The sequence below is a fragment of the Xiphophorus hellerii genome, chromosome 15 (genome assembly GCF_003331165.1).
Source record: "Xiphophorus hellerii strain 12219 chromosome 15, Xiphophorus_hellerii-4.1, whole genome shotgun sequence".
Classification (NCBI taxonomy): Eukaryota; Metazoa; Chordata; class Actinopteri; order Cyprinodontiformes; family Poeciliidae; genus Xiphophorus; species Xiphophorus hellerii.
The window spans coordinates 15078504-15105795 of NC_045686.1; the positions used below are offsets into that span (position 1 = coordinate 15078504).

At 38.7% G+C, this 27292-nt stretch overlaps 2 protein-coding genes across 2 annotated transcripts in view; both read left to right on the forward strand.

The window, feature by feature from the left end:
• nkain2 (sodium/potassium transporting ATPase interacting 2) overlaps nt 1-4732 on the forward strand; it is a 99787-nt gene extending 95055 nt beyond the window's left edge. The window contains exon 7 of the mRNA XM_032585503.1: nt 1105-4732. Within this exon, the coding sequence (XP_032441394.1) occupies nt 1105-1114 (10 nt within the window). The 3' untranslated portion in view covers nt 1115-4732. The remainder of the gene's footprint in view (nt 1-1104) is intronic.
• A 4361-nt stretch (nt 4733-9093) lies between these two features.
• Nucleotides 9094-26951, forward strand: rnf217 (ring finger protein 217). Its single transcript, XM_032585439.1, has 7 exons — nt 9094-10218; nt 17317-17538; nt 18319-18483; nt 18842-18939; nt 19028-19131; nt 20995-21066; nt 22537-26951. Exons 1-7 carry the CDS (start codon nt 9214-9216, stop codon nt 22623-22625), a joined length of 1755 nt encoding a protein of 584 aa, XP_032441330.1. The 5' UTR covers nt 9094-9213; the 3' UTR covers nt 22626-26951.
• Nucleotides 26952-27292: the final 341 nt, after the last annotated feature.

Sequence of the window (27292 nt, forward strand, 5' to 3'; positions counted from 1 at the left end):
CTTTAACTTGGTGGGAATATACAGAACTTAGAATAAACATATAGCAATACAACTAGCAGGTGTGACCTAATTGTAATTTTTCCACATCAGCAGCAATTATTATTAATATAACATGTTTTAATTTGGAGCAAGCAGTTACAATATCTGTTTATCCTAGGAGGCTAATTGTGATTGGATCTAAGTTATTGTCTCTGAATGTCGACAAATGCTAACAAAACATCAAACTGGGAGCAAAACAACATATTGGGCAATAAGGCTCATATAACAGATGTTCAGTGTGGCTCAACAGAAAACCTACTGTAACATGGCCATCCACCTAAACTCATAAGAATTCAATGAAGGCATTTGGCCCTTAGTCAGAACCAACCAGGAAGCCCATAACTCTGGAAGAGCTGCCGAGATCCACAGCTCAGGTGGTAAAGTCTGGACAACTATTAGGCTGCTATCTGGTCTTTGAGCGGAGAGAAAAGTGTGAAGAAAGAAACTTTCTATAAGAAACTTCCATTTTAAGTTTACTTAAAGATGGGACACCAGCTGAACTTGTTATGTGCAAAATGCTACGTGTGGTGCAACTCTAATATTCCTCTATCAGCAGAGGCAGAAAAGCAGATCAGTGGTACACTTATTATTTTGACAATCGCAAAAATGTGAGCTGCTATCTGTTTCTATGAAATGCACCAAATATATTCTTCTCTCATGTACAGTATGTTTAATTTTTAAAGGAGAACCGCTCAAGAAAGCCAGTACACCCACCAGAGTGTTAAGACGTCTCTGGAGTGTTATTATCTCGCACGGAACACATGGGACAAGTACTTCTGATGTTCTCTTCAAGCAACATTATGCTGTTAAGCTTATTTGTCAGAGCAATTACTTACTCAAGGATAATATTGAGCAAAATGAGTTGTGCAGTATTTCATCATAAACCCATTAGCCTTCTATCTTTTCAGTTTTACTGAATGTTTCTGCTTTACAGGCTTCAAAGTTCTCATTGTTTGATAACATCTTAAGTATGCCGACGTATATTTTCAGTGAATGAATTTATGCTATAAATTTGCATCATGGCTGTCAAATCTGATTTTGTTGTTCTCCTCTCTTTTTTTGAAGGTCAAAATAAACCCAGAAGCCACTCCAGAGGAGCTGCCTTACCAACTACCACTGCTAAGAGCCCTGTGTTTACCACTCCAACTCTCTTCTAACAAACAGAGACAGAGGCATAGGCAGAGGATAGATCACAGTCTCCATTTCTTACCCCAAATACCCTGAAAAGCTCAATCAGATGGGATCCTCTGGCTCCGGTTGTCTACTGATGGAGTCCCTGATGAAATACTGGCATCATGTGGCCGAAAGTGGTAACTGCAACACTTGTGAGCCGCACTTATTTCATATTTTTGGAGTCCTGTTATTATTTGCCTCTGTTTTTTTTTTTTCTTTTTTTTTCTTTGCAAACGAATATCAGTGTTGTAAGGGGATGAAATAAGGTTGGCTTTTCCTCAGGCCTTCTGGAAGAATCTAAAATCCTGCTGACAAATCTCAGAACTGAGTCCAGTACCTTCAAGATACAGTACGAAAATGTTCCGGCTCAATACTCCTTGAGTTGTTTCACGCAGATACGCCTGACCAAAGACTTAAAAAAAGAGAAAACACTCTAAAATCTAACTGAGCTTTTTCTGCTCTCGGTGCCTGACAGTTTACTTACCGGACTTCCTACCAGGAACCTGCAAAGGAGGACAGACATCGCTTTTCTAAAACCTACCTTTTCCTGCTGCATTCAGGATCTCATCATTGACTGCAAAAGGTGAAACTGCGAAGGAAGCCCAGGCTCGCTTTTCACCTGTGTTTTATGAATGTCAACTAACGGTGTGATGTGACGACTTACAGGCTCGCAGCTCACACATGCATGTGGACAAGATAAGCACGCATGCACACTTACACAGGTCCTTCTTACTAATGTGAATTTTAACAATGTTTACAAAAAGTGATGCTGTCTACTCGACAGAAAGTGTGGACAGAAATGGACAGAGGTGACCCAGTTCCTCACCTTTAAGCTGCAGCGTATCGAGACGACCGAGGCTCGTCTTGCCGCCCTGTCTAAATATTTTGTCTTCCACTCAAGACAGACGCAAAGAGGTCGACAGAAAGAGCAAAGCTCCTCCTATCCGTCCTATCTACAGACCCTTAAAAAAGTAACAATTTGAGTTTTTTCACATTAAAGGCATAAACTTCAACATGTTTTAATGTGATATACAAAGACAAAGTAGGACATTGGTGGTAAAATGAAGGAAAAAGGACATGTTATTCAAAATATTTTGCATAGAAAAATCTCAATCATTTTATGTGCTTTTGTAGACAATGCCTTTTAATTCAATACCCCTAAATAAAGTCCAGTCCAACCAACAGCAGTCACACCTTAATTAGCTACTAAGTAGACACCACTGTTGAGTGATATAAGCTCAGAAAATCTGTTTATTATGGGAAAACAGAATAGAACAGCATCATCATGGCCAACCAAGACCATCCCATTCACCTAGGTGGAACAAGGGGAGCATGAATCAGAGAACCAGCTAAGAGGGTCATTGTAGCTCTGGAGAAGCTGCAGAGACTGGCAACTTCTCCAGTATTCCAGGATAATATTTTGACAGGGTAACTATTAGCTAGGAACAAAACAACTCTGGCCTTTGAGAATGGGGGGAAGAGTGAACGGTTGATCTTTACAACATTCAATCCTACTTGATCAGTGCTTGGTCAAACATCTGGGCGACAATGAGAGTCTTCAAATAAATAATTGGTGAGGGAGATGCGACAACCAACTCATCTCAGGGGACTTGCCAAAACCTCTGGATAAACAACATGCGTGTTGTTGGCATCACAGGAAGCTCGGGCAGGCAAGCCGATGAGAGTGATCGGAAGAAAGTTAGAAGCTTTGAAACCTTGGGACTGATGCAGAGGTTCCACTTCAGTCCCAGAGAAATTTCTTAAATGTTAGCCAAAGCTAATATGGAGTAGCATATTCATGTATTAAAGTGGTCCAGTGAAAGTCCAGATGTAAATTCAATTGAAAAATCTTTGACCACACTTAAAAATACATGGTCCCAGATGCTCTCCATCCAATCTGACTGAGTTTGAGCTTCTTGGCAAATATACATGTGAAAATACAAATCCATAACAGACCCTTATGACTTTTTTTCTTTAAAACTTGGAAAATGGCATGTCTTTATCCTTCAGTGTTACAGCTGTGCTTTGTGTTGGTCTATCACATGAAATTCCAACATAGTATATTAAAATTTGTAACTGTAGCATGAAAAATTTTCACTTTTTCACCATTTTATCAGGTGAAAATTAGCTTTTTTTGCAACTTTTATCAACTGGCAAACATTAATTGTTCAAATCAGCTGAAACTAATGCTTACACACATCCCCAGTAGAAAAGACAATCGCAGTCATTTGAGTCTCGACGTGAACTGAAGCTTTAGGTACACATGGAAAACATAACACAGTTCTAAATCAAACAATTTGGTTTGTTATTTGTTGATTTATTTCAAATTCCTGATTTGACAACTGATGAAATCATGACAAGCAGAGGCTGATTGCTGAAAGAATCCCGCATACTGTATTTGGCCTCTTTTAAACAGGCAGGAGGTTTAGCAAGCCCCTTCTGTCACCTCACACCTCAAATTTTTCTCAAGATGAAAGTGCCAACTAATCCCGCTCATGAGCCACAGACTGGGACCAAAAACAGGTTGAGGCTTACTTTTTTATGATTTATGTAAGAAAAAGTGAAGATGTTGCAAGAGAAGAAAACCCAGACATACACCAGTTGTTTTTGCTCTTCTACCTTTGTTGGGAAACACAACTAAAGTCTTACACATTTTCATTAACTGGACCAAAAGTTTGAGGCCTTTTGCTGAAGACACCCTCCTCTCGACGTACAGAAGGACTGCTACCCTGGTTTAATCTGCAGTTCTCTTCAGCAGTTTTACCCGTTTTGTAACAAAACTTTGTGGTTTACGTTCCGAGTCGCTCCGCCTGGAGGACACAGACGGGCATTTTTGTGTGTTTGCATGAGGTGTTTCCAAACTGTTGCATATTTAATCTCATGCCTCGCGTGATTCACTGGCTTCATAAAAACAAGCAAAAAACAAACAAAAAAATAATAATAGGGGGAGCTATTTGGATTGCTGGGTGCTCCTCGGCTTTCTTCGAAGGGTCCTCAATGTGAACTTTGTGCGTTTTTTGTTGTTTTCTATAAATACGAGTCTGCAGAGTTTAGGAGAACGTAGGCACCACAATGTACAATGATGAAATGTAACTTTGATCTTCTAGACGTTTTTTTTTTTTTTAAATTAACATGTGGCTGTGTGTACTGTTTTTTCTAGTTGACTATTAATGTATGATGTTGTGTATAAGTGGGGAAAAAAACTAGATTTTATTTCTTCTAACTGTACAGAATATATGAAATGAGAGAGCTTGAGAAAAATAGACTGAAAAAACTTAGCTGGACTAAAGTCTAGTTATGTCAGGGGTGGAAATTCATTTCAAGTACATTGCTAAGGCTGCAAAATCCGTTGTCATTTCAATGTTCTCAAGATATTTCTTTTATTAACTAAAACTGACTTGTGGTGAAATGTTTTTGCTCCAAGATTTAAATTGGATTAGTATTATTCGGACCAAAAAACAATTAATTTATTTGCCTCTGAAGAAGGTACTTAATTTAAACTCAACTGATACTGTAACAAGTAACAATATCAGCATTTTAACAGGAAACAACCCTTCAACAAGTCAGAAAGGTGCATAAAAAAGGTGTGAGTGTGTGTGTTTGCTCTTTGTTTTCTGAGTTATGGTGAACTGTACAACCCTTAACCCAGACCCAGGAAAATCCAATCTGGACCAGACCACAACGAAGCAGAAATTTAAACTGAAGAAGGCAGAGCTCCCTGCAGGTCACTGACCAGTAGCTGGAGAAATAACTGAAGACTTTGTGTAGATCTGAATCTTTACTACCATAAAAAGACTAACAATACCTTTTAAATTTATTGACCCTTAAAGATGTGTAAAAAGCCATGAAGCAACTAGATCCTTTATTGCAGTAGCATCATGATCTAATTTAACAAATTCCAATTTTGACTAGAGTAAATTTATTCAGAGGGAGAAAATGTTCCTCATCAAGAGATAATTTGTTTTTAATAAAATCATTGTCACCACTGTTAATGGCATCCATAAAGGTGAGCAAAAGATGCGGAAAAACTCCTTTCAGATTTATTTTCTGTTTTTGTTTTACACGTAAAGGTTTCAGTTTATCAAATAATGCTAACATCCAATAAATATAGCAAAAAAAACAAACGGTTTTTAAAGGATGATATTGTGGATTAAAGGAAAGGCTTACCAAACCAACCTGGCACTATGTGAAATAGTAATACTGCCTACTTACTGTAATCCTTACTGGCCACTTTGCTTTGTTACGTTTGGTGAACTTTCACTTACCCAATTACTGAATGAGCTATAGAATCAAGACATTGATTAAGTAGAACCTATTTGATCATGTGAAGCAAGCAAAAAGCCTCATCAGTGACCAAACTTTGACTTAAAGAAATCCAAGACAGGTGAGAAACAGTCATTTAAGTCTGCACCAGTCTGCAAAGAGTTGCAAAGTCCCACTTAAAATACCTCAATGTTTTTTGGGGTTTTTTTTCAAAGTCGCAACAAAAAACCCAGAGTAAAATTTAGAGCACTTTAAGACTTACTTGTCTCAACAATAAGACAGAGAGATTGGGCAAAAATTGTATTTATGGGAGAGTTTCGAGGTAACTGCTGGCCAAATAAAGCACAAAGACCTTACATTTGTTTTAGAACATCTTAATGTTCTATAACAACATTATAGAATGTTGTTATAGATAAGACTTCGAGATAAATATTCTTTAGACTGAAGAGACCAAAATACTTTTCTGAACATGTGCTTCTTGTTACATCTGGTGCAAAACTATCAAGGCATTTCAAGAAAAAAAAATATTTCAAAAGAACTTGCACATAACTGCAATTTAAAAATAGTGGCATGTTTAAAACAACAGAAATATGGACCTGGTAGGCCAAACATAAGTTCATATTGCTGCAATAAAAACTGAGGGTGGCAAAAAAAATCTCCATTCCTCACTCTGGGCACATCCAGGAATTTTTTCAACGTGAGTATATGGTTTTCGCCATAAAATATGAATTTATTTACCAGTGGTGCCCATAAATTAGGAGGGTGCTGCAAAGCCTTATCAATAAACATTTATTCAAGCTATTACAAAGTTCTGATGGAAATCCCTTTATTTCCAGGAGGTTTCTCAAGAGTGCAGCTCAAATATTTGCTTTATCTTAACTGATTTAGTGCATTAAGGTGAATATTTTGGTTCTGGGTTGATTTGTTACAGTTTGCCACAGACTATAACCATGTGTGTTAGCTCCTGTTTTTATGCTGGTTTTCCCACAGGTGACTGTACATAAACTAGACAGCTGGGATTAAAGTAGAGTGTGGAGAATGAAGGTGTGCTTTGTCCTCTCTTCTCTGTTATCACCTCTGACGGCTTACAACATTTATTTTGAATGATGTTACTTTTTCAGTGCTGTGGAGTTCACTGCTTTAAAACCTGAAGCAAAAGACAACAACCAAAATTTGTAGATCATTCATGGAACAATGTTGCTGTTGTTTTCCGCTGTTCTGGCAGTAGAACATAGCAAAACATGCTCCTCTAGTCAACAAAGGGTCATTTAGAATAATGTCAATGAAGTAAAACTCAAACATTCAATTTTATGCTACACAAATATCCAGTTTTATGTGGAACAAGAAAAATAAATAAATTGGGGATTTTCATAAGTAGTATGCTGCTTTTTACACTTAACGTTACTGAATGCCTGTTCTAAAAATCCAATCAGAACAACTAAGACCGTTGATGGCAACAAAACATTCCTGCAGAGCTATCAACCCAAATAGAGAGGCTGCTGCCAAAAAAAAACAGTCCAAAAAAGTGTCCATTCAATATACTTTCATTCCAATATTTGTCACTGGAATGAGATAAGACCATTTCGAGTTAGAGTAGGAGTTTTAGAGTAAAATGATGCAATAGCAAGCAACAACCAGCATCAAGCTAGATTGGTTCAAACAAAAGTTCCTTGCTCATCTTTACAGGACCCTGTGTTCTTGCAGCTGAAATATTTTTCAAACTGTTGTAAATCATTGTAAATTTGATTTCTGCTGATAGGCGTCATCTGCCAAGCCAAGGTATCTCTCTCCTAACCCTCCTGTACACACCTCATTAGCGATGACAAACAGGCAACAGCAAGGTTTTCTTTCTCAAAACTACTAAAAGATCTTGTACGGAACAAAAAGACATGCAATACAGGAAGTGTAAACTGTAATGTAAAAAGAAACATATACCAAATATGCTAACCTTATTTTCTTTACATTTATCCAAAGTGACTTACAAGGGAGGATCAACAATGCAATTCATAACAAAAGCTAACAACAAGTTAGCTGTACATCCCTGCTAGAGTTGGCAGGTATGTAGAGTATAGGAGCAACCACTGCTAATGTCACTTTCAAAATAAGGTCTGTCAATTTTTCAAAGCATCCTATTTAGCATAAATATAATCTTTTTCATCCAGATTTTGAATCTCAGTATGTGCAAGGGATAATAAGGTGAGTGGTTTCAAGAGAAAGTGACAGTGAACCATGAGTTTAAATGCTATATGCATAAAGCAAAATCCGCCTGCTTAAGAATATTTAGTTGGCACAGAGTTGAGGAGGAGTCAATGTGATCTTTTCCTGTCAATAACGGCCCTGGACAGTAAGGGTCATCCTGATAAGAAGCCCCAGTGTCTCAAGTCAGAAATGTAAACACTCAAGGTTCCCAAGACAAGGAATAATTGCCAATGTGACATTCACTTTTTATATAACTACATGAGAAACACTTTTAAATTTAAACTGACTTTGTGTAATGTCAGTTGATCTTGATCAAGCTTGAATTTATTCTAACAGTTTCATAAGAACATGTTCTTTATTAAAACACAATGACTGACTAGTCTTTTTAAATGGTTAACAGTTTATAAAAAATAATAATTGAACTTTGGAAAAGTAAAGAGCTGAGGAAACCCTGTGGCATTTTTAGTAGAGAAACACCACTGAAAAATGGGACACGCACTACAGTTATCCATGCAAAGTAATAATAATCATGTTGTGCTATGCAAATGCTTTGTCTGTGCTCATGAAGATATAGATATCACATACAGCGCATGCCATATCTGAAACCCTCACAAGGTGATCAGGCAATCATCAAGTTTAAAAAAAAGAAAAAAGAGAGATGACACCAGTGCAAAAAGTTATTTACTCTGTCCTTATAACACACACCACATTTTACACCCTTCATCCCAATCAATTTGGAGGAACATTGTACCTGACAAGAATTAATTTTCTGCTAAATGTTTTTCTCCCAACGTTTGACTCTCAAAAAAATGTTTTTAGATTTTCCAGTATGTGGTAAGCAAGACGTGTAACAGTCCAGGGCACTCCAATAGCTTAACAATCTTAATAAAACTAAAACACAAGTAAACAGAAATAAGCACTTCACTTCAGACAAATATAAGCAATTTTTGAAATCTTACATAGAAACCAGGCTAAATAAAATAAATTACACAGTAATAATTAATCAAAGGTTAAGATATTTCAAAGAGAAATGGTGAAGTAGACTTTTTTATTTATTGTTTTAAAACTTTTATCTACATTTAGCATAGGACAAGGACCTGTAACTTTTTCAATCCAATGCTGACATTTTTGCCCCCACTCCTACTAAATAAAATGTGTCCTGGAAGTAAAGAAACAACGAAGGAGCGTAGGAAGGAAAGAAGGAGGAAATGAGACAAACAAGGGCAGAAGAGATTATATGAGGCAAAAAACAATGAAGAACACAGTTTTAAAATACTAAGGTCAGGTTTTGTACTTTTCCAGGTAACACTGTATCTCGTAGTTACTTTTCCTGATCTGATTCAGCTTTAGTCGTCTCTTGGTTGCAGCACCTCCTTTGGCCACTAGGTTTCCCATCGGCCTATCAACGCTCTCCTCTGTGCTTACGACAAAGTCGGGAAGCAGCAGGCTGCTCGCTTTGTTTTGTTTTGGTAGTAGGAGTTGGAGGAGCAGAGGAAGGCCGACAGACAGAGGTCCTCGTGGGGCAGACCTGCTCGCTAAATGGGGAGAGCTAATTCGGGGATGGAAGATGACGAACCGATAGCTGACGCCTGCGAGATGCCGAGCTTTATAAGCGATTTCGAAGAGGGAAGGGGGAAATTGTCCCGCAACCAGCCGACAGGAACTTCCATCACGGACGGTGAAGTTGAGGTGCCAGTAGGGGGCCTGAGCCGATCTGTCATCCGTTCAAACTCCCGCTTGTCCCTCGACGGAGGCGACGGGAGGACGTGGAAGAGGAGAGGCGAGGGAGAGAGGGATGCGGAGGGCAACAACAACAACAACTGCAACAGCGGAGGAGTCGGAGCAGCAGGGAGGAGGAGGAGGGCGAGCGCTGTGGAGGTTCTGAGGAGGAATTTCGGCGATACCAAGTCGCCCTCTCGCTGTTTCAGTGCAAAAAGTCGGATGCAGAGCGGAGTGGAACATGGAGCAGGCGGAGAAAGTGGTAATAACGACTGTAAGGACGTAGATGGAGCAGAATGTGGTGAGTGTCCAAAGTCGGACGTAGAGACGGGAGGAGCAGGTGATAAAAACGAGCTGCCTTCAAACGAGTTGACGACTTCAGATGTTACAGGAGTTAAATATTTAACGGTCAGAGAGAAGTGCCACCCTAAAACTGAAGACGACAGCAACACTGTGACTTTAAGTGAGTCGTTCAGTGCCAAAGAGCACGTTTACTGTACGGTATACTGCATTGCCAACGAGACTCATCGGACAGATGCTGAAATCACGGACCGCTACGATGACGCTGTCACATCTGACGAAACAGAAACAGACTTGGAGACCGTAACGGTGGGGGACCAGGGCACCGAACCGGTGCTGTACACGCTGGATGACCTGGTGGACCCGTTCGGGGACATATCCCACCGCCTGGATAGGGTGCAGGCCGGTGCGGAGAGTCACATAGAGGATTGCCGGGTGTGCCTGGAGGAGAAACCCATCGCATCCCTGCCCTGCTGCGGGAAGGCCTTGTGTGAGGAGTGTCTGAAAATCTACGTCAGCTCCCTGGTTGGTGTTCTAGTAGTGGCGTTTCTTTCTTGAGCCCATTATTCTGCACCCGGTCATACAAGTCCAGCTCAGTAAATTAAAATATAATCAGATACCTAACTCGTTTCTCACGGTCAAGTCAAAGAGTACAAGTATTTGTTGTTCTCAGGATGACTTATTAACAGATACAACTTTATTGTCCACCAAGGTGGAAATTTTCCTTCGGGTCTCCAGCCGTAAAATGAAAAACATTCATATAATCACAGTATCAACTATTTCTACATAGAATAAAACACTTTCTTTAAGGATTTTTTTTTTTCGATGTATTGGCCACAAATGAAAACAAAACATTCATTTTCTTAAATAACATAAATGGGGACAAGGCCACTGAAATAGGATATTTAATACAGAAATACACAATAATTCAATAATGAGAAGGACTTTTGTGTAGCAGATAGTCACTGACACACTCCACAAGGAAGGAAAGCGGAAAAAGATGCCTTTTCACAGAGTACTTTATCCTAGTATATTAATAGAAAGTAGAGTGGAAGGAAAAAGTGTGGTTGAAAATGTGTACAAGTATCACAGGCATTGTGAAGCAAAGCCATTCATTATTTTTAGGGAGAGTCACAAGTTGTGAACTGCAGCTGGAGTCAGTGTTTTTTTTTTTAGAGCCACTACACAAAGATGTATTCTGGATATGTGCTACTACCGCATTGGGGTAAAGGCACTCCTGAACAAGTTATACAATTAAATGTTTTGCCTTGGGTGTGGAGATAAAGTACTGGACTGTTACTTAGTGGCCCAAACTTTTCTTTTCAGATGAAAGCAAATTTTGCATTCCATTTGGAAAAGAAGGTCATGGAGTCAGGAGGAACAGGGGGGAGTCACAGAATCTGACATTTTGTTGCATCTTAGTTGCGCCACATGCTTATCATCTCCATGCTGTGCTGATACAGCAGGTCCTGCACAAAGAGTATGTTTTTTAAAGTAATGTGTTTGCACACATTACTTGTGTAAAATGCATTTTACATTTTTAATGTAAAATGCTTCTTGTATTTTACATTTTTTAAATGTTCAGAAGGCTGCTATTTTTGTTTTTAAAATACCCATTTAAACAAGTGGTCTTATGTAATATTGGAATTTTCTGAGAAAAACGTTTTTGGGATTTTCAAAAGCTGTAAAACAGAAACATCAAAATTTAAACTCTTGAAGTACATTAATTTGTGGAAAAATTAATGTACGTGACATATGAGTTTGCCTCTGGATTTTATTATTGCAACAATAATTTAATGATATTAGCAGTTTTGGAACTTTGCCTGTCTACAAGTATTTATGTACCAGTACAATTACACAATAATGAGTTCATGAGAATAAGATAAGCTCATGATATTTTTTATCAACTTCAAAGACATACATTATTTTCTCTTATTTTTTGAGAATAGTATGAATGCATTCATTTTATTTTCGACAGTATTTTCAGACAGTGCTTCTAGAGTCCATAATCATTGTAGAATAATTCAGCCAAAGGGATTGCAATACAGCGCAGCAGCCCTGACTTATCGATGTAACTTCAGGTTCTATTCTAGACTTTGGATACTTCACTTCCTACATACACTGTGGTCATTTATGCCGGAAACCTAATATGCTCTGGGGCGGGCTAGGTTTCCAGATTAGAGGTCAAGAGCATTAAGCACATCTCTCAATCAATACGCTGTGAGCAGTGAAAGGTGAAAGAGATGATAATGCAAAAAACGAAATTTCCCTTTTTGTTCTCAAAGAGTTATTGGGTCTATAAACAGAGCTCATAACTATGTAGCTAAAACAGAGACCAGTTCCTCTGAAGTTTGGTACTGTTAGAAGCTGAAGATCAAGAAGTAAAATCAAGGACTTTATACTGTTAAAATTTCTATTTCTGAACATATCTATATTTATCTAAATTTAAAAGTAGAACGTGCCATACTCTTCAAAGGGTGGTCTTTGTACATTTGTGTTAAATTCACAAATCACCTATAACACCACACGGCAGAAACTGAACTTAGACATTTATCATATCCCCACCAACTCGAATGAGTCACTTTTACCTTTAAACGTTGTTGCACAAATATCACAGTGGCACCTGCAGTGTGTAAAGTAAACAAAAAAAACCCCATGCAAATACAAAACATTAGACACATTCATGCTTGGATCATTTGACTGCAATATTAGTATGTTTTTTATTATGTGTATTTGTTAGCTTTTCGTATTGATTACTTCCTGCACGCTTCTCCTTTGTGATTGGTCCTTTCTTTGCCAGCTGCTCCTGTTTTCCAAGCACACATCCTGTGTTGTCCTGCAGCATAGACGGCTAGCTTGGCGATTCATCTGAAAACACAGTTTTCAATGTTAGGGTTAGTTACGGTGGATCTTTTAAGAAAAACCTGAACATGTTGAACCTGCGATGTTGAATAGGAACTATGTTTGATCTATTTTTGAATCTAGCCTCAATTTAAGATTATATCTATGCCAATAAAGCATTGAAGAAGATTGGTTTTGCTAAGTAGATCTTAAATTGTGTTCTTATAAGAGTAGAATAATGTTGTCCCAATTTGTTTAAAAATAATAAGGTATTCCTCAAATTAGCACCAAATAAAAGTCTTATTAACAGAGTGACGCACTGGTTGAGCCATATTGTCCCTATCCATATTGTGATGGGTTCTGATGGCGGTTGATCATCCGCTCCTGGATAAGTAGGGAAAAGGAGGGTTGCTGTCGCCTATCTTAGATACAGTCACTGCTGAGAAGTATCCAGCAGCTGGTTGATGAGTCTTAGAGCACGTTCTTCTTTGTCACGCTTTCATACGCCATATTTAGCATCCCAGAGGCATTTGAGTCCGGCCTCCAGTTTTGGGAAATTCACCAGAAGCTGACCCCACTTGTTTAAAATACTTAATAGAATATCTAGATTAAGAGGTCGACCTAAGATGTTCACTATTAACTAACAAGCGGAGGACTGTGTTATGAAATGTTAACTAAGAAGTTAGAAGTCAGCACCTGAAGGTCTCTTTGTCTTGTGACAAATACATATTTTGTGAATCTAGGTCAAGACACCAGAAGAAGCTCAAACAGTTTATATAACAGCCGACTTTGGAAACTGTGGAGAGTATTCAGATCCTGGCTCCAAATGGTTTGCTTTTATTCTGAAGTACATCATCTGATGCTGTTAACACTTTAACAAAGCGACAGATGAGGGCCCATCCTCTTCTAGATTACTTCCTAAAGACACGTCTTCTTTGTAGATGCCGGGAATATTTTTGTTGGCACACCAGCAGAACCATTTTCCCAGTAATTTAGTGTGATAAATCAAGCATATTAATAATCGACAGGTGAAAATTCACTTCCTTTAATAAGCATTTTACAGTAGAATAAGAATCTGCTCTTACTTTAGACCTCTTTGGATGGATTATTTTTGTTCTTAAAGCCTCCCTTCTGTCATGAGATGGTATCTTCTAAACACTTTCCCTGGTTCAATAAACATTTATGCAGCTTCCCAGATCACTCAGGCCGCATGGAAGTTGCAACCGTTGCTCTAATCTGCTTTAATCTGTTTATGTAAAACTATTTAATCAGTCATTTGAAGTAGATTTTGTCTGCTGTTGTGCTACTTTGATAACAGGTCGTGAATAATAGTACAGTCACAGCCAAAGGTGCACCATCTGATAAGCAAGCCAAACATGAAAACGGTCATGAAAAAACTTGCCTGGAGGCGGTGTTCTTATTCTGGTGAATGGACTGCAGGCTGATTTTAGCACACAGGCCTGGTGTCGAGCATATAGAGTAAGCATTATGTCAGAGAGGGTTGGTGGAGAAGGGGTCGTGCTGGTTTAGCTCCAAAACCATGTTTCAACAGTGATTAAAGTTGCAAAATACTTGCTATTTTTTAGCCACTTCGTAACGGTGGAAAATTTTTAGAGAATACACATTCAGTAATATCTTACCACACAACAAATTCCTCATTATCAGTGGTTATCAAGCAAAGATGAAGCCAAATGGAAAAAAAAAACTATGTGGAAATTTTTTTTACCTACTGTCACAACCAGACCCAATTGATCAGATGAATTTGCCATCAACAATTACATCAAATGCAGAAGCTTTAACAGTTTGCTTCTTTGGCGCATACGCTGTATGGTAACAGTTTAAAAATGGAAAATCATCTGAATTAACATAAGAGATTTTTACTAACCATTAAAATCAGTCAGTTGCATCATTCCCAAGGAATTTGTAGTTTATTATTCTGAAGTTAGACAGATTATTAACTACAGGCAATCTTTTAATACAGCTATCAGTCTTTTAAAAGCAGACATCCCATTAAATCCAGACCAAAGCCCAGATAAAGTGAAAAAAAGCCACAAGTGCTTAATTTTAGACTGTAAGGCACATTAAATGTTACAGTTCATCACAATACAATAACAAAGACTGGACAATACATTCATGTTTGAGATGAGATAAAACTATCTTTTTCTTATCCAAAGAAAATTTTACCTGGTGCAGGCACTTAGGTACAAAATCCATAACCATTAGCTACATTCGCATTTAGAACCAAGGTTTGCGCATAATATCAAGTTTTTACCTGTTTTTAGCAACTATGAGCTCGACTGTGTAATATCCTAAACAAACCTCCCAACAGAAGTGTTGCAATGGCCCAGTCAAAGTCAAGACCTTACTGTTACAGTAATGCTGTGTTGGAACTAAAGAGAACTAGTCATAAACAGATACTTGAGAAACTCGATGAACCAAATAAGTTTGGGACAAAATTCCTCCCTAATGGGGGTGAACTGATGAAGTCATGCAGAAAACAGCAGCTTGAAACTATGACTGCTAAAGGTTAACGTAAGACCTGCTGAATTCTTGGAGGAAATCGATTTCCACTCGCAGCTTTTTCTTTTGAGCTTTGCTTTTGTTCAATAAATAATCCTAATGGGAAATATGTTGTGTAAGGTTGGGGTTGGATTTAGCTAAAAATAACTCAGCTCCATTCTTGTGTGAAATGAGAGGCTACGAGAGGGGTCACTGTAGGTTAAATGTCAATTTTATTTAACATCGGATCACCCTGTTGGAAGTCGCACAATAAAAATGCCTTTCCAGGAATCAGAATCTATTTCAGGAGTCAAACGGATCTTATCGATATTTCTGGTTGCAGCATATTATGTTGACCTAGTTTGATTCATGCCGTTGATGCAAAATATTTAGCACCCGTTATCTAAGGCTGGACACATTCGGCCTCATATCACACTGTCCACACAATAATGTGGCGCGTGTTTGTGAGAAGAAACCCGTCGAACCAGTCCCACCAGGCAGTGCCCTGTTGTATTTGAAAACAAACAACACGGCTTTCAGGCCTGCAAGGATAGAGGTTCATAGTCAGTAAATGGTGCTTATTATGTGCATGAGCTTGCAGGTGTGTGTGTGGGTGGGGGTGTGTGTCTGTGTGTGTGTGTACTTATGCACAGGTTCCAAAGCAAACATTTAGCATGGCTCCATGAAAGGCTGCAGGTATTTTCTGAGAACCACAATCTCCAGGGGGCTTGATGGACAAGTGTAAGAAGCCAGGCAGGTTGATAAAAAAGAATATCATTCACAAAAGAAAGAATGGACATAGGAATGATTAGATCCTCTAAGATGGATAAAAGGCAGCAGGGCAGTAAGTGATAAAGGACTGATGAAGACCTGATTCCCCTACTTTTGATCTTCACTGTTGGGTCATGGGATAAGAGTACTGTTCCTTGCTAATATCAGGTTTGGTAAGTTGATTTGCAGTGATACCATGCTTTTTCAATTTTTGGAAGATGGGATTTCAGGATAGTCTTTAAGATTTTAGTTTGAGATATTGATCTGGTGTGTTGTTTTTATTTTAATGATGCCGTTTGTCCACCAGAGTTCTGTAAAGGTGCATTCACATCAGTCCTATTTAGTTTGCTTTAATCAAACTCTAGGTTGACTGCCTAGAAAATCTATTTTGTTTGGGGATGTGTTAATGCGCAATCAAACTCTAATTTGGTCAAAAAAAAACAAACAAACTGTGGTCTGACTACAAATCTAGGTTTCAGTTCGATTAAAGTGAACTCTGCTGCTGTTCAAATGCACATTTGAATGCCAAACGGGTGAAGACCACTCCAAAAACAGGAAGTGGACTATAGCAGAGGGCATAATGAGTAAAAACAACCAAAGCAAACATGAGTCTGCCTCTAAGAAGAGAAATGGTTTGTGGTCTTCTACCAATGTCTAAACAGAAATCCTACAACCATTGACATCTGACACTTCTCTACTTTTGCTTAGATTTCACGAAGAAGGAAATTGTGCTCTTTTCTTTTTCTGAGATTCCTGTGTTGTTTTCTTCAGTAGTTCTTGATGCAGTGTCACCGCAGGTTTTTGGGTTTTTGGTTGATTTGCACCAGCTGAAAACAAATGTTGCAATTTTGGTCATCAGTCGAACTGCAGCTATCGGCCTATCAGGTGTGGAAGCACCTAAGAAACCTCTGAGGCCTTGACAGAACAATTACACACAGTCGGATTAATAATTAGGCAATCTCTGTGAATTATTTTTTTTGGATTCAGTTTTAGATTTAGATTTTTTTAGGGGTCTCATAATACAAAAGTACACACGTATGGAAAAACTATGCATCAAACTCCACTTGGTGCTGATAATCTCATGAAAAATGAAAAAAAAAAAGTGAAAAAGTTCTAGTGGTATGAATAGTTTTTTATACCTGTGCCTGTCTGACTATAATATTGATCAACTCCAGTGCATTAAATTATTAAAAATAATAATTCCAGCAGATTTTGTAGTAAAGCACACTAAAACATCAAACCTCACATTTGTGTATTTTTATCTTCCACGCTGTTTCATTCACCATGCCACTTATCTACTTTGCACTCCTATTCTGGGGTAAATTATTCACTAGGTTTTGTGAATTCATTCAGCATGTACAGTAGAAGCTTCCTAGTCAGACAACCCCACCGTGGCCAAGCCCTCACACTCATACACTGAAGAACAGCTGATGCTGCAGAAAAGAACAGACGCGTTGCTTCTCATTGAAATTGGCAGCTCTTTTTTTTTTATTATTATTTGATTTATTTCAGGTGAAGGAGGGCAATGTTGTCATCAACTGTCCAATCACGGAGTGTACCGGCACCCTGGAGGAGGGATTAATAATTTCCCACTTGAGCAGGGAAGGGGTGGTAAAGTACCGCTACTTTTTGCAGCTAAGTCAGCTGGACTCGAGCACAAAACCCTGTCCCCAGTGCAGCCACTTCACCTCTCTGAAGGAAAGCAGCACGAACCGCAACGACCACAAATACAAGGTAAGATTGCACGCTCGCCTTTGACTGCTAAATAGAGAAAAAAGAAGCAAGAAGGTATATCTGCGTTCAGGGACCTGTGCGGCAGGCTTTTGTCACTTCTAACGGTCACCAGGAAATGACTCCAGTGGATTTGATTGTGTTTCTGTCCACATCAGGCATTAACATACATTGACAGGTCTGTTTTTCCGGTCTAATTGCCAGTTAGCTTGCATTTCCACCTGCCTCCAATGCCACTTGTTGTCACTTGTGTGCTGCATGTGAACAACAAACAGGATATCAGTGTATCTAATATATGGTTTCAATCTAATATCTTAGTAAGCAAGCGGGTAGCAAAACCCAGAAATCTCTTTCTTGAGGATGTTAAAACATTCTGTGGATGAGGTGATGCATAGTTAGGGAGTTTCAGATCTGCAATGTGATCTCCACCCAGTGGGACTTGACTATCCTGATTAGCTCCCTTGAATCACCTCCATTAAGCAATGCAGACGAGCAGCAACTCCCATGTGATGACTTCATCTCTAAGCCCAAGACTAAATACCCTACAAGAAAGTTCGTTGGATCTGCTTGTGCCGGGACTTTGCTCTGCCATTTAATGACCAATATATCAACACTAAAAGTGAGCACTGGGATGTCGAAGAATGAAAGTAACCACCTCTAGGTGTATCATAATTATAATGTGCTTGGTTGTTTTCAATGACTTCCCTTCTGTTCTCGTAATCCCTTTCAGTACAACCATTTGTCTCTTTAAAATTGTTTCATCGTCCTGCTTTCCTGCCATAGATCCAGTGCATCAGCTGCCAGTTTGTGTGGTGTTTTAAATGCCACGCGCCCTGGCATGATGGAATCAAGTGTCGCGACTACATTCAAGGGGACAAGCTGCTACGAACCTGGGCGAGTGTCATCGAGCATGGGCAGAGGAACGCCCAGAAGTGTCCACGGTGCAAGGTAATAGCTCAGAGCAGTGTTTTGGGTTGTAGCTCTCGTGCTGATTTTGCATGGTAGGCTGGATCCGGCTGCCGCATCGGTTGGGAAGTTGATTGATGAAACGTGGGAGTGATATAGAACGAACGAATCATTAAAGGTTTGGAAGCATGAAAACTGGGATGGGATGATGGATGAACTGCTGGTGGGAGGGAGCACATGTGGAACAGATGAGTAACGATGCACACATGGGTCTCCTACGTCGAAAATCAGATTCTGCTGCATTAGAGTTATGGTATTATCTGTACAGCAACTTGTCTCGTGATTCAAATTTGGTTAAGTAGGCTTTTTTTTTTTTTCTTTATTCGTCTCTTCTCTTTAGATCCACATCCAGCGAACAGAGGGATGTGATCACATGGCCTGTTCCCAGTGTGGCACTAACTTCTGTTACCGCTGTGGAGAGCGTTACCGAAGCCTCAGGTTCCATTCTCTCTGCTGCTTTTCACTCTGGCTGCTCCCTTTGTCCGTTATCCCCTTTCTGAGTCCATCTTTCGCGATCTTGCGACAGATTCTTCGGGGACCACAATTCCAACCTCAGTGTGTTTGGCTGCAAGTACCGATTCTTCCCTGATAGGCCCCACGTCAGGCGGCTACTTAGAGGCTCTGTCTTTGGTGAGTATTTATTCTTCTATTTTAAACTCTTCGTTGCTCTTGTCAACTACAACTACACAAATAGTTTATTGAAATTTTTCTCAGGTCATACACCATAATAAACCCACTCCTCTTTACCCAGTCAAATCGGGAGAGGGCTGTAATCATAAAAAATAAAAACATTTGCTCAAAGAGTTTCAACCCCTATATTTACATAGACAAAACAAAGGGACACATGGCACTTTTTTTTGCATTTAATCTTTTTCTGGTATTTCATAGAATTGCATTTTTAAACTGTATAATAAGTGATAGTTTTTAGTTATTGCTACAGAAGCTTTTCACAGCAGTGTGCAGGAATTTTGTCTCATTCTTTGTGACGGAATTAGAATAACTGAGTCAGGTTAGGAAGCTCTGTTGAATTGAATTATATTTATTTTGGTACGGACAAGTGTTACATTTTCACACATATCATACACTTTACTGCTAACTAAAAAGCTAGCTACACTAAACGTAATGTAAAAGATGATTCATAAACATTAGCTCGGCTTACTCTGAAGTGCTATACCAACTTGATTTTTAGCAGAAGCTAATGCTAAACACTAAATTCAACTATATTGATAATCACCATGTGACATCTTCTACAGCATAGCTTATCACCCTCAACAGGGTCAAATTGTTATTGTACACATGTCTGTGTTTGCACTTTAGGAAATGATTATTTGGAACTGATGTTTTGCTCATTGTTTCAGTTCTATAGTTGAGTATTGCTAGCGTTAACTTTGTTGCTGATTTTGCATAATTGACCTCTGTAGGGCATCGGTTGAAAAGGTTAAACCAACAGTGGAAGAAAACTTGTAAAAGTAACAGTCCCATAATTGTTTTATTTATTTGATAAATAAAACATCATCATGTAAAGTGTAGTGCATGTACTAAATATCTGATTTCAGTTGTAAATGACCTGCAACCTCACTCAAAGTCACACTGGCATTAAAGTTAAACGTTTCTCCAGCCACTGCCAAAAGCCACTGAGCTTATGATCCTGTGCTGAAAGCAAGCAGATAAACAAACTGTTTTTAGCAATTAGCATGTCTTTGCTCAAGCTGATCAAGGCCGATTCTAGTCACCAGTCGTGCAATCCGGTCGTTCTTACTGCCCATAATTTACAGAAAACATAGAAACCTATGTTGTATATTCTTTAAAGTACACAAACAATCTGACAGTCGGACAATCTTGCAACATAGTAGATAGGGTAAAATCTATCTGCAACAATATTATTTAAATAAAGCCCAAAGTTTTAGCAGCATAGAGTACATTTACCTTACTTTCATGGTATGTTCGCCCATTTTTTCATACTTAACACAATTTTGTCTTAATCTATTAGATTTAGCGCAATAGTTATCAGTATGCAAATGTATATCAAATATATCAGATCAGAACTTTGCCAATATTGATTTAAACATTACTTTAAACCTTCAACTATTGTTTGACTTGCCTTTTGTGGCATGTCTTGCCGGTTTTTAATGAAAACAATGTGACATTTTGCTTTAAAGTTCTCAGATATAACTTGTGTTCCTCACTGCACCACCCACATAGCTTTCTGTCCTGAACCAGAGAAGATCTTGCATGATTCTGTCTTAGTTATGATAATTAACAGTTATCAGATCTTTGAAGCAGTGAGACTCGGAGAAGCTGGAATCCTGACACGATTTTCTTGAACTCGCCAAGAAAAATGCACAGTTATCTCAGCGGGTGGCCACCAGTTTTACCCTATAACAGGAGTCATTTGCACATTGCAGCTCTGATTTTGGATTTAATGAGAAGGCAGAGCCTTTCGTTGGTTGTTGCAGTAACCTTGTTTCCTTTCTCCTTCTTCTCTCTTTGCAGCTGCTAAATCGCTGTTAGCTCCGCTGGTCTTCGTGCTGATGATAGTAGTTGGAGCTCTCGCTCTGGTGATAGGTAACACAGCTGCACACATGAACACACGTGCACCGGCCAAACACTTCCTCGCTAAATGCCTCATGTGACTAAGAGAAGCATAACGCTTTCTTAGTGTAGCAAAGCAGCTGCTCTGCACAGGGGAGGCTGAAGTTGTAGATTCAAACTGCAACTAGCCTCTGATGATGATGGTTTCCTTGGGTTGCATTTACATCATCATCGACAGAGATGACACTGACTCATTCGTCGGGGTGCACTGGGAGCTATCTATACTTCAGATGAACTGTAATTAGTGTTAATCTTTTTACTCTGTTGGTAAATCTGACAGATGATCTTCTGAACACTAATGTGCTTTGATGGAAGATTTATATTTGCTTTAATCCAATCAGTTTTGCGCTGCTGTCTTTCTACTTCTCAGCTCAATTAATTTTTCATCTGTGGGATAAGCATGAGTGTGGAATAATCAAATTAATACCTTATAATTACATGTTCATGTCGTTAAAAAACGTGTATCTTTATATTCCTATATATGGTGCGGCTGGGAAAGTATTTGCCCCAATTATATCACACATAAAATTAATACCTAAGCAGTCCTAAAAATTATGATTTGATTTATTATAAACAATTTTTAACTATGCTAAGCTTTCCAAACCAACCTGGTGTTGTGAGGTCACTTAAAAGAACATGTCTGACAACATGAAAATCTCAAAAAGCAACATATCATGGCACACCAGAATTCAAGAGCAGATTCCAGGCAGACAGGAAAGGGCGACAAAACTATTCCCGAGGTTTTGAAACTTGGAAATAGATCCATTATCCACAAAGGGAGAAGACGTGGAACGTCGATAAACCGTCCCAGGAGTGGCCAGCCTGCAAGAATTACTCCCAGAGAGCATTGATAACTCATCCAGGAGGTCACAAAAGAACCCAGAACAACACCCAACCTCACTTTCCTCAGTTTAGGTCAGTGTTCATGATTCAGCAGTAAGAAAGCGCGAAAGATTTCCAAGGAGAAAACCACAGCTGACCAAAACAGCTGTGGTTTTGGCTCATCTTAAATTTGCTGGAAACATCTAGATCATCCCCAAGACTTGAGAAAATATTTCCCGCCAACTCACGAGACAAAAGTGCATCCTGTTAAAAACTAAACTAAACTAAAACAGCATTTCAGAAGTCGAAAATAAAAACAGAAAGTCATACATGGTGGTGGCAGTGTGATGGTGTGGAGCGCTGTACCATAAAATCCTGAAGGAGATTGTCCAGCCATCAGTTTGTGACCCAAATCTCAAACCCCCTTTGGTTATGCAGCCGTTTCGGTTTTGGGTAGTTTTTTTTTTTTTCTCTTAATAAAGTAAATCGTCATTTAAAAACTAACTTTTGTATTTCATCAGTTTGATATTAAAAACAGAAGAAATTTTTTAGAAGGCAAAGGCTTTTTCACACCATATCTATACTAATTGGAAAATGGCAATTCTCGTCCATTCTCTGTAGGTTTGTTTGTTTTCCCCGTCTACTACTTTTGTAAAAAGAGGAAGAAGGAGCAGGAGCAGCAAACCCGAGGCTCCGGGCGCTGGATCTAGCCCCCTCCTTTCCGAGAAAAGGCCGACACCCACATCTCCTCAGGGACAGATGCGCCAGCCGAGAAAACTCAGAAGAGTCAGACTTCACAAAACACACACGGGCTGTTGGAGTGGTACTTTCTTGGAGCGGAGTGAGCCCTTGACAATTGCACACCAACACATGGAGTTTATTTATATTGCATGAGACCGCTGTTGAAATATGAAGGCTGGATGTCGAAGCAGAAGAGCAACCCAAATCTAGTTGGACTGAATTATAAGGCAACAAGAGCATTGTCGCATAGTAAAGAAAGAATTGTGGTCAGGTTATAGCACACGCTCTCCACGTTTGTTTTTATTATTATTATTTTGCCTCAGATTTAATGACAAATAACACAATCCAAATCAAAAAACGAAGTTTTTATGTTTGAAGGAGGCTTTGGGGAGTTTTGGATAAACAAACTTTCCATACACTCTTCATGGGGATAAATGCCGTCATTAATTCTGGGCTTTGAAAACTCATTTGTAGAGTTCTCAGGTTGTCAAGCAGCCCAACTATTGGCTTAATTCTGGCCCTTTTTTTCATATCAGAAAAAGGTTTTATAATCAGATGAGGCAGAGACTGAGCTGTCCGGTCTTAATTATAAGAAGGGTCTTTGGAGAATTCAGGATGAGGCTTGTAAACCTCTGGACTGGTGAAAGAACAATTCACAATCATTATTAAAGGCCTATCATTAATATTACATGCAGGACAGTGATGATTGTATGTAAACGTCTGACCAGAGTCGTTGGAGAGCAGCAGATACATGACAGACAAATTATTCTCATGCGCTTCTTCATTTTTCGCTAATCTAGTCAGGACCGAAAAATTTTCACTGCGATTTGAGTCTCACACTCAGGAAGATGATGTGAAAAAAGTCTAGTGATACATGAGATAAATTTGGATCATAATTTCTCGTTATAAGGTGTGAAAATCAGTCGGGTGTGTGCGCCCAGTTCTAGAAATTGAGGTTGAGTCCTAATGAAACGCTGAAAGCAGCAACCCCCTTCCGCCTGGTTTGTGTTCTGACACTCCGTCTGTCCTTCCATCCCTGTTTTTGGCTCTGATACAGACGTCATCCATTCTCCACCTGCTTTCCGTGTCATCAAAAACAGCTACCAAAAAAAAAAAAAAGGCAGCTGTGCCAAAACAAAATGCTGAATGTGGTGCAACATACAATTGATCTGGTTGCCGTGTTGTTTTGTTATCTTTTAGGATTTTTTGTACCGTTGCTCTCCTGCCATCCCATTCATGCTGTCTGAACTTTTTCACATTTTCTCATGTTACCAAACATTAAGGAAAAGAAAATGATAGATGGTTGTAGTTTAACAAAAAAAACTTGTGAAAGGTGTGACATGCGTTTAAAGTCTACTTTATCAGGCTGTAATACAACAGATTGTCTTCAGTCAGAGGCTTCTTCAGATCTGCTGTAATATAGACTGCTTCAAGAGATCCTTCCTGCCCACAGCCATCATCATCTACAATAAATCTCTGGAGAAACATAGATAATATGAGTCACAACATTCATTTTCCTTTTGAAATTAATTATTTTATTTATATTAATTGACACTGTATTTTACTTAGTGGTATCAGACTGAATGGGCTAAAAGCAAATGTCTGATGCCTTTTTCAGATTTTTTTATACATTGCTCCCTTCTTAACTCAAACTCGCCTACCAGATGCTTGGTGCGGGTCTATCCCATAAAATCAAAATAATATAGCTTGACAAAATGTTAAAAAGTTCAATGGTTCTGTAGTTGTACTTGTGCCTCCTGGGGAGACAAACTTAAAGGTCGAAATGTCAGTTTAGTGCAGATGAAAGAGTGCAGAGAATGATTTAAAAAAAAATACTGCCCTTTCTATTTACCTTGTGCAGCCTGGTTAGTGCTTTATCAATGAGTTCAACAGGGTTTTGTATAGCGTTATTATTTCTAAGATAGTCAGATTTCATAGTTTATAAGATGTGATCCAGAAGGACTGGTTCTTTTTATGAACCTGAAATATTTTTTTTTAACTTTGAAGGAAGAATGTAAGTCTCTGCCAGGGAATCGATTTCAAAAGGTTTAAAGGTCAGCTGACGGTCTCCTATCGCAAGCTTCTCTCTGAATTTTAAGGAAGTTTTATTATAAAAAAAAGAAAAAAAAAAAGAAAGGTTAACCATCTTTATGCTCCTAAGCTTTGGGTTTCTATGAACACCAAATTTGGAGTCATTCATGCCTGTCCTTTTAACGATCTGCTTTTGTTTCCGTGCTCTTTCACGTGGAATTCACAAAAGAAAGCTGAAAATTGATGGCCGAGTTGTGTCACTGCACCTGTAAATCTGTAAATGTCGCAGCGCTGAATCTACACTCAAGGATTAATGACATCAATTTAAGAAGAAAAGACAGGATTTATCTTTGTGCTTGTCAAACATTTGTCAGTAAAAAAAAAAGCTTTTAGTTGAGCTTTATCCCAGGGACATGACACATTTTCTACATCTGGAGTGTTAAGAAGTGTCAAATAAAGTTACACTGTAATAATAGAGTTCACAACGTACACTCACATTATATCCCTGCACGGTCCTTTTGTGTAGTTTTTAGTAGTCCTATAGGTTTGGGTTGAATCCTCTCTCAGGGAGTTTGTTTTGTGTTCACTGGACCCAGATCCCAACCCGGACATTAGCTGTGCCAAAGAAATTGCTGAACAGCACCGTGGACTCTGAATGCTTCCTGGTAGGCTTGCCAGCTGCTGCCGCGCTAAACATATTGGATTCCAGGAAGCAAAGTGCACTGCGGCTTCAAAAGGAGATCAGAGTTGTGTTTTAGTGTTGCCAACGCTGACTCTCTCTCCCAGCCTGACTCAGCTGGATTGTGAACTCTTTGTTGGGGGTGAGAGGGATGAAATCCATGATTGAAAAGCAGAATAATAAAAACAGGCATACGTGTTCGCAAGACAGAAATTGGAAACTGTACAACCCTCATTCCCATGTACCTTAATAACAATCACACTGCTCCACTAGTTCTGCACTGTCATGTTTCACAGCTGCTTTTTAAAGGTATTATTTATAATGAACATGTGCATCTAAAACTGTCCCCCATTAGATAAACATTATTGTAATTTTCTAGATTCTTTCTGCAGAGTCAATGACATTGTTTTATTTTGTTGTTGTTTTTTTCAGTGCCATTTTACCAGAAGGTTGTCCTTTACAGCGCCTTACATAAGTTCCCGGACCAAATTTTTACAATGTATTTTACTGGGAATTCATGTGAAGACATCTTCATAAAATCTTAAATGAAATACACAAAGATAAAGAGTAGCATGAGAAAAAAGTTTGAGAGGTATGAAAACTTTTGCAACAGACCGTATTTGGACTTTCCCCACCTTTGAAATTATAATTGTGCTAACTTGGCTTGTTACCAGAAAGTTTTCTGTAAAATGGACGTGAAATTTGAGGAACAAAAGCTACTTCCTTGGATAATATTTTTCTACGTGATTGATATTGCATTTTATGATAAAGTTTTTCCTTTGTTTTGTCATAGTTGATACAAATGAATCAGGTTATGTCATAGCAGGGCTGCTGAGATGTATGTGTATATATTTTCCCAGTAAAACTACAATATCTGGCATAATCGGTGCCGTTGCCATGGCTGGAGATCAGATTTTGAAAATGTGTTTTAGAGAGTTGCAGAATGTATCACACCCTGGTCTTTTATTTTGTATTTATTAAGCCTTCATCCTCAACGAATTAATATAGTCATGCATAAAAACATGATAAAAATTATCTGAAAATTATCTGCTCAGTAATCAAAGGCAATAAGTTTAGGTGTGACGTCCCAAAACCACAATCCGGGGTGTAGCCTACATCCAAAACCTGCCTGTAAATTTGCACGTCACTTTATTTTGGCTCATGTTTTCCTAACTTGCACTTTGAGCCCTGCCTCAAACATTAGATGGTCTGTGAAGGAGGAAGTGTTGCAGAAAAATGTGTTGCTTTCAGTTAATTAAATGTCTGCATATGGAGCTGTAAGACCTTAGAAGATGTTGTGACTGCTAAACCGGTGAAGGTGGATTGATCAGTAATCTCAGGGTGGGATTCCACCTCTTGGACATGCAAATCTGTTGGAACAATAGCAGTGTGTTTATATGTATATGTCAATGTTTTTTCCAGGTATCTCTTTACAAAGACATGTTAAAGATAACTTCCCCCTCCCCCTCCCAAACGCTGCCACTGTCGAAGATTATCTGCTGATATTACTGTTGCTAACTTAGCAAAGGCACAAACACACTTTTATCAAAGAATCTGAAGGACAATAAACAAAATGCCAAATGTGGTTGTGGGGTTTTTTTGTTTTTTTTTTGTTTTTTTTTGCCTTGATTGACAAGACTTTAATATCTCTCCGGTCACAGTTGTGATTGCATTTTTACGTCAGTAGGGGTCATCATTGTACATTTTTACTGAGCACCGCAATTACAGTTAGGCTGAAAATGCAAAAACAATGTCTAAAAAATATTTTATGTTAGTAAAAATTAAGAGTTAACATGAACTAGTTTATGAATTTGGCTGAAAATATTTAGGTTTTGGTGAACCATGAATGTGAAGGAATTTAGTTTTACTGGAGTTAAGTTTAGAGCTAGTTTTTGTTAAGGATAATTTGGTATAGCACTGTGAATA

Bases quoted from the DNA above. Each gene is read 5' to 3' on its own strand.
- rnf217 (XM_032585439.1), top strand. From the start codon at position 9,214: ATGGGGAGAGCTAATTCGGGGATGGAAGATGACGAACCGATAGCTGAC. The intron at 19,132-20,994 runs GTGAGTATTTAT...CTCTCTTTGCAG, and splicing joins ACTTAGAGGCTCTGTCTTTG to CTGCTAAATCGCTGTTAGCT. The intron at 21,067-22,536 runs GTAACACAGCTG...CATTCTCTGTAG, and splicing joins AGCTCTCGCTCTGGTGATAG to GTTTGTTTGTTTTCCCCGTC.